At 45.3% G+C, this 10717-nt stretch overlaps 1 protein-coding gene across 1 annotated transcript in view; it reads left to right on the forward strand.

Moving 5' to 3' along the window:
* Positions 1 to 10717, forward strand: part of TMEM30A (transmembrane protein 30A) — a 21754-nt gene that overhangs the window by 244 nt on the left and 10793 nt on the right. The window contains exons 2-3 of the mRNA XM_025200097.1: positions 1019 to 1135; positions 8922 to 9038. Coding sequence (XP_025055882.1) covers positions 1040 to 1135; positions 8922 to 9038 — 213 coding nt within the window. The 5' untranslated portion in view covers positions 1019 to 1039. The remainder of the gene's footprint in view (positions 1 to 1018; positions 1136 to 8921; positions 9039 to 10717) is intronic.

Here is a 10717-nt window from a genome sequence, read left to right on the forward strand (position 1 = left end):
TTGTTCACTGAGCCCTTGATGTATGCCCCTGATGTAGCAGTAAGCTGCTACCAAGTCCCCTCTCAGCCTTCTCTTTTTTAGGCTGAAGAGTCCCAGGTCCCTCAGCCTCACCGGAGACTTGCATGGCAAGCCATATGAGGTCATACAGGTGGCCCTTCTCTGGACTCTCTCAAGCTTTTCCACATCCTTGTTGAAGTGCGGTGCCCAGAACTGGATGCAGTACTCCAGCTGCGGTCTCACCAATGCTGAGTAGAGCTGAAGAATCATTTCTTTGGTTTTGCTGGAGATGTATCGATTGATGCACGCCAGAGTATTTTATTTGCCCTGGTGATTACAGAATTGTACTGTCGGCTCCTGTTCATACTGTGGTCAATTATTACCCCCAGCTCTCTTTCATTCATAGTGCTGGTCAGATTGGCGTTGCCAAGCCTGTAGGTGTGCAGGGGATTGTTCGTCCCCAGGTGAAGCACTTTACATTGCCCAATGTTAAACCTCATCTGGTTCTGATCCTCCCAACTTGCCAGCCTGTCTAGTTCCACATGTATCTGCAGCCTATCTTCAGGCGTGATCGCGCTTCCCCATAACTTGGTGTCATCTGTGAACTTGGCCAGGTCCCTTCCAACCTTAATTTTCTATATCACCCTTGTAGCACAGTCAGTACCCCACAGACACACTTCACTGTTGAAGACTTTTAAGCAGCTTGATCTAGCCTGACCATCCTCCAGATAGTGGTATGGCCCATCACCCATATCTCGGTGCCAGGATCTGGTCCTCAATAGGGTTTTTGGAGGGTTTTTTTAGCCAGAGATCTGCAAGTTGATTTATGGGGTAACTATAATACTAGGGGAACTTTGAAAGTGGAGAAGATGATTGTTGTTTTAACATGTTGATTTAGACCACGTGCCTACGTACAAGAAGTTCAGTGCTAGCATGTGTATACACATATGGTTTGTCAAGCTGCTACCTAAATGCAGTACAGTTAATGTTTCTGTGTTTCATATCGTGGATGTCCTGACAGGCTACAAACAAGCTTGGAATAATGCACCAACGGTCTGCTCGCATCAGGGGACATCTTGCAGTGATACTGTCTGTAATGCTGAAGTACACTAGGGAGTGGTGCTTGTGTATGCAGCTGGCAAGTAGCCAAAATGTTATCTTCATTTTAAACCTTTACACTGAGTTTAACAATTCTAAGTAGTAGAGGTGCACTGATACGTCGGTCCATATCATATCGGTACCAATAAAAGGAAAATTGACATAATTGGTAATCGGCTTTTTTTGGCTGCTGTGGCCGATAATGTCACTTATAAATCTGTGCATGCGCATAGCCACAGCATGCATGCAGCCACTGGGGGACTTGGGTGGAGGGAGTGGCTTCTGCTGCTCCATGCACCTGCAGGGGGAGGCATGTGGAGCACTTGCCCCCCAGATCTGTGAGTGGGGCAAGAGCAGGCTGCCACTGTGTGCTGGGGGTGGCACCAGGCTCTTTCTGGTGGGGGGGACTGGGGCTGGGCTAGGGCTGCACTTGGGGCAGGCAGCAGTAGTGCTGGGAGGAAGGGCTGTGGGGGGTGGCTACAGCCACCTCAGAATTCACTGTAGCCTCCCCGAACCCCCACTCCCAGTGCTGCTGCTGTCTGCTCCAAATGCAGCCTTGGCCCAGTCCCCACCTCTCACCAGGAAGAGACCAGCGCTGCCCCCGTCCTCAGCTCACAGCGGCAGCTGCCCTTGCCTCGCACACAGTTCCAGGAGGCACATGCCCCCTATGCCATCCCCCCCACCATGAGCTGCTCGTGACTTCGTCCTGCCCCAGCCCCACTCCCTCCCTCACCATGGGCAGCCTCAATCTGCCCTCCCTACATCCCCTCCTTCCCTCTACCTCTTCCCCACAACTGACTTGCTAGCTGGATGCTGCTCTCCAAGCTGCCATGCTGCATATTGGCAATCAGATCGGTATCAGCTGATATGGCTCGTTAATAATCAGCCATCAATATCAGCCCCAAAAAATCTTTCAGTGCACCCCTACTAAATATTAAAACAATGCAGCTTTTTGGTGAACAACTAAAAGCCACCTCTTCCCTCATCCATGCTCAATGTTTGATTAGCTGGTAGCTTCTGTATTTTTATAACAACAACCTAATTTCTAGCAGTTGCTTTTTAACTTGTTGATTGAATAAGATGAATTAAAAAAAAAAAAAAAAAAGAAGATTGCTCACAGTAAAAAAACAAAACAACATAAGAGTGTGTGTGTTTGTAGGAATGCAGTGGTACAGAGTATGATGCAACCAGTGTGAGCCAATAAAAAATTACAAGTCCTTGTGCAGATCCAGTAATTTGACATGGACAGAAGTAGACAGAATTGTGAAGATCAGAGTAGTTGTTTTAACCCCTGGTAACCAAGCAGCATATGTTCTCATTTGTATATCTCTCTAAAGTTTTAACATTGCTATAATAAAATGTGTAAATGATCTAAAATTGAAGCTGCTCAAGTCAAGGAATGTAAAAGATTAGTTTGAAATGTACTTTGTGTTCTGTCACTATCGTGTCTACAGTTAATTGCTTTCTAAAAATATGCACCTTTGTGCTTAGATCTGAGGGCATGCATTGCATCGCAAAAACCTAATTGATTTCTTTTAAAGAATGCTGTTAGGATAGGGTTTTTAAAAAAGGCATTTTCTTGTGGTAATATTTGAGGTAGTTGTGTAATCTTTAATGGGACGCAATTTAGAGAATGGAAAGAACGGTTCCTTCTAATACATTAACCATTGGCAAACTGTTGACAGCGGTGTTTTAAAACAATTCTTATCTTTGGTTTAGGTTTAGTTATTACAGCTAAAAGTATTTACATTTTTATATCAGTTTTTATAGTGTGTGGAGACTAAAGATAAGGACCTTAATCCATATTAGACACAGAAGTAGAAGTAGTAATTTGTTTTGGTTTTTTTTTTTAGAAATGCAAGATACTCCTAAGCTCCTCCCTCCTTCTTCTGTAAAGGGCCTGCTAGTTACAGCACTCAACCAAGAAGCAGGCTCAGGTTCAGCACTGTCTGAAAGATTGAAACCACTTTTCAGGAGATGGTCCTGATCACATCAGGCTATAGGTTTTTGATGTAATAATGTAATGGGCCAGAGTGATAGTGAACAAGCCTTTGTAGCATAGTAGTTAGGGTAGAGTACTCACTTGGGAGTATGGAGATTATGGTTATTCTCCTTGTTTCAAACACTGTTTATATTTCTTATCCAGTTGCTTTTTTAATGTGGGAGGAAATGTATAAAGGGGAAGAAGGGGATGGCAGCACCACCACTTCCTCCTCCTGGAGCTCTTTTTGAAAGGCAGGACTCTGGAGCTATGTTTCAGGAGAGGGGTTAGGCTTGGGTGATTGTAGATAACTTGCAACCTAGAGTTAGGTGTCTGAGTCCTAATTAGGCTGGGGATTTTAAGATGCACACCTTGTCATGGTTTCGTTCTGACCAGTCTAGGTTACTTCCTGCTTGGTGGGATGGGTGTTGTAAATCCCATTCTTTGTTTCCTTATTCTGCCCATGTTCTGTGTGGGTGGTTTAGATGCCGAACTTGTGCCTGTGGATTCTGGTTTGGAGGGTGCAGGATTGAAAGCTGGGTGTCACAACATCCAAGTTCCTTGGTCAACCTAAACACTGGTATATTTAAAAAAGATTCTGCTTTTATTTAGATGCAAACACTTGTGTTTAACATTTGATTTTTGTAGAACTGGTCCCAATGATTTAACACAGGTTTAAGTGTTTGCAGAACTGTGGCATAAGTATAGATTTAGAAGCTGAAATTATGTACTCAGTTCCAAAAACTATGGTCTAGTTTCTCAGCTGTTCTCTTCATTATTTTAGCTTTTGGGCATCTGTTGGATTCCCTTGGCATGGGGTGAACCTCAGCTGACATGCAACCATTTCAGTTTCCTGCGTGATTATTCATGTGTCCTTAGAATGGGAAAAAGGTGTGCTTGTAATGCTAATATGAGCTGACATATTGCTGTGGATCCACCTGTGGGGCCAGCAGAGAACCAACACCAGGACAAGGATCATGCAACCATTTTTTTTGCCATGTTTAGTAATGGCTGGCATGGGCAAAAGATCTAGTTGAGTGGTACTCAACTTCTGGCCCATTGCCCAAATGCAGCCTGCAGAGCCATGTTATCTGGCTTTTGGGCTTCCCACCAGTCTGGGAATTTGGCAGGGGAGAGGTGGCAGTGTTAATTGCCACAGCAAAGCCCAGACCTGCAGTAGTTAGCACAGCGGTCATTCTTTCACCACCAAATTTCCAGACCCATGGGGAGCCCCACCAGCCAGATAGCACCTCTGTGTGGAGTTAGGCTGGTGTGCAGGGTCCTACTGCTGCTGGATCTAGTGCACAGGGAATTGCACCCTTGAACTGATTCCTTGCACAGTATCCAGCCTGCAGACCAATGTTGCACCACTCATTTGGCTCACAGGGCTGGGTCAGTTGAACAACTTTGCTTTAGCCCAGGGGTGGGCAATTATTTGGGCCTGAGGGCCACATATGGGAGTTTTGATCAGCTGTTACAGGCTGTCAGCAGCCCTCCCTCCTCCCCCCAACAGTTTACCAAAGGTCCTTATGGGGCTGTAGGGGCAGGTGGGAGCAGTGTTCAGGAGTGAAGTGGGAGGGAAGGGAGAGGCTGGGATCATATGCCCCTGCCTTTGGAAGGGTGAGAAGGCCTGCCTGGGCACTAGATCCTGGGAGCCTGCTGTGGGTAAGGGGGAGGGGGAACGGGGAGGGTTAGTGCAGTCCATGATACCCCCATGGCACTCCACATAGTGCTGAACCCTGCCCGCTCACGCCAGGGCAGCCCACACCATGCTCCTGCTGGGAGCGTGGTGTGGTGTGGCAGGAGCAAGAGGAGGAGCAGTTGCTGGAGGCACGGGGCTCAGAGCAGCACTCAACTGGCTGCAGCCACCTTGGGAACAGCCCACTGGAAACTGCTCCAGCTCCCAGGAAGATGGCTGGGAGCTGAAGGCAGAGCTTGGTGTTGGGACAGGAGCCACCAGGCTGAAGCTGCTCACCCACCTGCCTGGAATGGTATGGCACAGTGCAGCAGGAGCAGCTTCTGGTGGGCTGTTCTCAGTGCTGTCCCCTGCCATGTGAAGCGCTGCAGGGGCAGCTGTGGGCCAGATCCAGTCACCTGGTGGGATGGATTTGACCCACAGGCTGTATTTTTCCCACCCCTGATCTAGCCCCTATAATTCTTTTGAGCAAGTAAATTTTTGTTAATTTGACTACATTGTTTAAAATACAGAGTGAGCACTTCACAGATTGATAACAACTTATTTTTTTTAGTAAAATGTAACCACACTTTAATTTTGTCTTTCACTAACATTGATTTTTATTTTTTACATAATAATTTTCTAATGAAGCCATATTTACTAAACTGATCTGGATATTCCAGAGCATTAATGGCAAAGTGAATGATTTTAAGTTAATTTTGCTTAACAAAATGGACTTAAATTCAAACATGGATTTTTATTTGCAACGGAGGATAATGTATGATACAATTTTAGACTTGCTTTGTTTAATTTTGACCATTCAGCTAAGTACTCAATAACAGTATGTAGGTTTGCATTGTTTTCCACCAGAGCTACCTTAAATTCAAATATGGAAGCTTTCCACCAGATTTAGTATCAATATTACATATCCTGCACATAAGCAGTTTTCTAGCATTTTTGCAAACTCTGTTTCGCTCACACAAGAGTTTCATAGCAGATAGTGTGTTCATAGTTATCAAAGGGAGATGAACGTAATTTAGTTGGAAGAAACAAATATAAGCTACTGAAGAGAGATTCTTTGAAAAACCTATTTTTCCCCTGGAGTAGAAAGATTGCATTAAAATCAAGTTTAAATTTACCAAAACTCAACTGGATCCAGGACAAGATTCTTAACCTCAAAGTAATATTGTGTAAAGAGAATGATTGTTCAGTTGTTTACTTTGAGAGGTGAAGAAATTAACTTAACGTGGCAGCTAGGAAGGTTTAGCAGTTGTACATAATCAACAGAGAACAACTCCCCCTCATCCCCTTTTTTTCCTCACTCTGAATTGTTACTGTCTAAGGGCCTTACCCTAGATCAGGAGTTCCCAAACTGTGGTACATGCACCCCTGGGGGAGCACTCAAGACTTCTCTGGGGGGTACATGGGAGAAATTGTGTAATGGCATATTTAATTTTCATAATAATAATTGGCATTTAATGGGGTTAAAATATAAAATGGATGCTGGTAGGAGTGCATTGGCAGCTGGTAAATCTGGAAGGGGCTATGCGATAAGCAACAGTTTGGGATCCTCTTCCATAGATCCAGGGAAGCTCCAGTCAAAAGTATGTTCACATTGTCTATAGGGATTTCCTACATTGTAGAATTTGCAGTCTACTATTCAGAGATTCGATTTTCCAAATGCAGTCTGCTTTATTGTAACCCTAAAGTGTCAGAGTTTGTTTTGAATAACTGAAGAACTAGAGTTGGATGTGCATAATGAAGTTTTTGTAAAAGATGAGGTTTTTTGTTGTTGTTTTTTTTTTCCAGATATCTCTCCCAACCGTACAGCTGGTCTAATTAAAGATATATCACACACAAGTTTTGTGTCTCATACATCATTTTAAATCAGCCAGATCTGCCCATGAGTTAAGTACCAAGTCAGCTGCTGTTCAACTGACTCTTCAGTTCAGGATAAACGGTGTGCAGTGCTATTTAAACTAACAGTTGACAGATTGCTCATAAGGACTGCTGAAGCGGTGATATTTGCCAGTTCATGCAGGGTGTAAAACTCATTTCTTTACGTAAATCAACCTTTTTTTAGGCTCAACCCCACTGTACAGTAGGAAACATGTTGCTTATAGTTATGTATATAACTATATATGTATAGTTAGCCTTCGATCTGGTTTCCCATGATCACCTCTTGGAGAAACTGGCCAATTGTTGCCTTGGGTCCTCCACGATCCACTGGCTGGAAAATTGGCTCCGTGGTAGGACCCAGAGGGTAGTAATTGATGGAAGTCACTCATCATGGTGTCCTGTGACCAGTGGGGTCCCCCAACGCTCTGGCCTTGGACCCATACTGTTCAACATCTTCATTAATGATGTGGACACTCGAGTCAGAAGCAGACTGGCCAAGTTCGCCGATGACACCAAACTTTGTGGCAAAGCATCCACACCAGAAGACAGGCGGGTGATCCAGGCTGACCTGGACAGGCTCAGCAAGTGGGCGGATGAGAATCTGATGGTGTTCAACGCCGATAAATGCAAGGTTCTCCACCTTGGGAAGAAAAACCCGCAGCATCCTTATAGGCTCGGCACTGCTATGTTGGCTAGCACTAAGGAAGAAAGAGACTTGGGGGTCATCATTGACCACAAGATGAACATGAGCCTGCAGTGCGATGCTGCGGCTAGTAAAGTGACCAAAACGCTGGCTTGCATCCATAGATACTTCTCAAGCAAATCCCGGTACGTCTTTCTCCCCTTGTACTCGGCCTTAGTGAGGCCGCAGCTGGAGTCCTGCGTCCAGTTTTGGGCTCCACAATTCAAAAACGATGTGGAGAATTTAGCCTGGAAAAGCGCAGGCTCAGGGATGATCTGATGGCCACCTATAAGTTTATCAGGGGTGACCACCAGTATCTGGGGGAACGTTTGTTCACCAGAGTGCCCCAAGGGATGACGACTAGGTCGAATGGTCATAAACTACGACAAGACCGTTTCAGGCTGTACATAAGGAAGAATTTCTTTACTGTCCGAGCCCCCAAGGTCTGGAACAGCCTGCCACTGGAGGTGGTTCAAGCGCCTACATTGAACACCTTCAAGAGCAAACTGGATGCTTATCTTGCTGGGATCCTATGACCCCAGCTGACTTCCTGCCCTTTGGGCAGGGGGCTGGACTCGATGATCTTCCGAGGTCCCTTCCAGCCCTAATGTCTATGAAATCTATGTGCCAGCAAAAAGTTTAACTGTAAGCATAAACCAGCACAAACCAAGTTTGGTAACTTTTCAGAAAAACATGCAGGCACTTAGCTGTTTCAGTATCTCATTTTTTCAGGACACGGTACAAAATTCTTTTAGTTGTTTGTACCTTGCAATAAACTTTTGTTTTCAGCACCAAGGGGGAAATTGAGATCACTGGTTTATATTAGAATCATAGAAAGTTGGGATTGGAAGGAACCTCAGGAGGTCATCTAGTCCAACCCCCTGCTTGAAGTAGGACCATCTTTAACTAGATCATCCCAGCCAAGGCTTTGTCTACCAGGTCTTATAAACCTCCAAGGATGGAGCTTCCGTCACCTCTATGGGTTAACCTGTTCCAGTGTTTTTCTCGCTAGGAGAGGATAGTACATTCTTCCTAATATCTAACTTACACTTCCCTTGCTGCAACTTGAGATCATTGTTCCTTGTTCTGTCATCTGCCAGCACTGAGAACTGTCTTGCATATGTTAAGAATAGATGGGAAGCACTGTTGGGCACTTAGGACTTTTAAAAATCTTTCTGCCCCATTGCATTTCTAAATGGAAGCAGCAAAGCATGTTTTCTTTGCCAAATTCTAGTGATTAAATACTGGGTCAAGAATTCTTTTTGAAAATTTAAGTTACAAAAGGTAGGTTTTAATACACAATGGGTGGATTTTTGTGTTTGTGTATTTGTAAATGTCATTCTCCTGGTATGAGATCTCTAAATCTGTATTTGTTATAGTTAGCAGTAACGATCAATTTGGTAAATGCCAATATTTTATATTTTTAAGGTGTTATTTCTGTTTGTGGCAGAGGTTTTGTGGGGTGTGTGTAATTGTATGGATAGTTGGTGGAATTAATTGATATGCCTTCTTTCACAATGTTTTTGGCTTGTTAATCATTACTTGTCTTTGTCTTCTTGCTGTAACTCTGATTTCCCTTTCTTCTACAGATTGATTATACAGGCATAGAGCCTACTAGTCCCTGCAACAAATGCTTAAATGTATCCTGGAATAGCACACCATCATGTACTTGCACCATTAACTTTACACTAGATCATCCATTTGAGGTCTGTTATGTTGTGTAAGGTGGCATTAAATAACTCTTAATTTTAATTTAGTATTCGTGCTTTTATGTCATGATTGATAGTCCTGGTTTCAAACAATCATTGCTCTTGTAAGCTATAATAGTAGTTTAAGTCACATCTTCAGTTTTCTGTTGTTTGAGCTCTGCTGCACTTCTAAACTCTAAGCATTGTATTTTGGAGGAACATTTTACTTCACATAACGTTGATAACTCATTCCTCTCTTCTTTTTTTCTGACCAGCTTATCTTTGTATGTTTTGTCTCCAAACTACGTGGTACAAAATAACTGATGCTATCCTTACTTGATTTATTATTAGAGGTGCACCGATACATTGGTCTATATTGTATCGGCACCGATAAAAGGAAAACTAATGTTATCAGCAATTGGCTTTTTTTGGCTGCTGTGGCCAATAATGTTGCTGATTAAATGCTGCGTGCATGCATGCAGCCATAACATGCATGCAGCAAGCCCGACAGATTGCAGAGCAGCATCCAACTGGTAAGTCTTGTCGGGGGTGGGGGAGGAAAAGGGTGTGGGGGAGGCAGATTGAGGCCCCTGGGGTGAAGGAGGGGCTGGGGCTGGGGCAGGCGCTGTCCAGCCAGGGCAGAACATGGGACGAAGCTGCAAGCAGTTTGTCTGGGGGGTCCAGGGAGGGGGTTGGATCCCACTGCTATATGCACCACTGGGAGAGCCATGGTGGGGCGTGTGCCCCCCAGATATGTGCGCAGGGAGAGGGCGAACTGCCTCTGCAGGCTTGGGCTGGGGGTGGTGTTGGGCTTCTCCTGGTGGGGGTTTGGGCCGGAGCTGCCCTCGGGGCGGGCAGCGGCGGCTCTGTGAGGGGGTCCTACAGCAATTATTGGGGTAACTGTAGCTCAACCCGTAGCCTTCCTCCTCCACTCCAGCGCTGCTGCTGCCCACCCCAAGCACAGCCGTGGCCCAACCCCCTGCCAGGAAGAGTTCGGCACTGCCCCAGGCCTCAGTCCACAACGGCAACCTGCCCTTGCCCCACTCACAGATCATGGGGGCATGCCACCCATGGCTCCCCCATGGGTGTGCGTAGTGGTTGGATCCACCCTCTCCCCCCTCCCTGAGTCCCCTGGATGAGCCACTCGTGGCTCCGTCCTGCACCCTACTCCGTCCTAGCTGGGCAGCCTCTGCCCCAGCCCTACTGCCTCCCTCACCATAGGGGCCTCGATCTGCACCCCCCACACCCCTTCCCTCCCCTCACCTGTTCCCTCACCTCAAAAGACTTACCAGCCAGATGCTGCTTTCCAAGCTGCAGGGCTGCATATCAGTCATCGGTATCAGCCTAAAAATACCTTTATCGTTGCACCCCTATTTATTACTCGCTCATGCATTTATAGCAGCATTTGGAACATATAAGTCCTCAATCTATAGATTTGCCCTCTAAGTCTTAGACTATGTAATTCATTGGGATGGAGGTACGTTTCAATACTTCTTTCTCTAGATTACCACAGATAGTAGGAGTTGTAAAAGCTACCGTGTATAGAGTTGTGGCCTTAGCTGAAACTGTCAGTTAATGCAGGTTTGTGGTTCAGTTCTATATTGGGCTTGTCCTTAATGTCATAGTAGAACTATAGATGGGATAATATGTGGCAGTATTAGCTTAGATTTGCTGGTGATATCTTAATGACCGTGAAT

This window comes from Alligator sinensis, unplaced genomic scaffold, assembly GCF_000455745.1.
Source record: "Alligator sinensis unplaced genomic scaffold, ASM45574v1 scaffold37_1, whole genome shotgun sequence".
NCBI lineage: Eukaryota > Metazoa > Chordata > Crocodylia > Alligatoridae > Alligator > Alligator sinensis.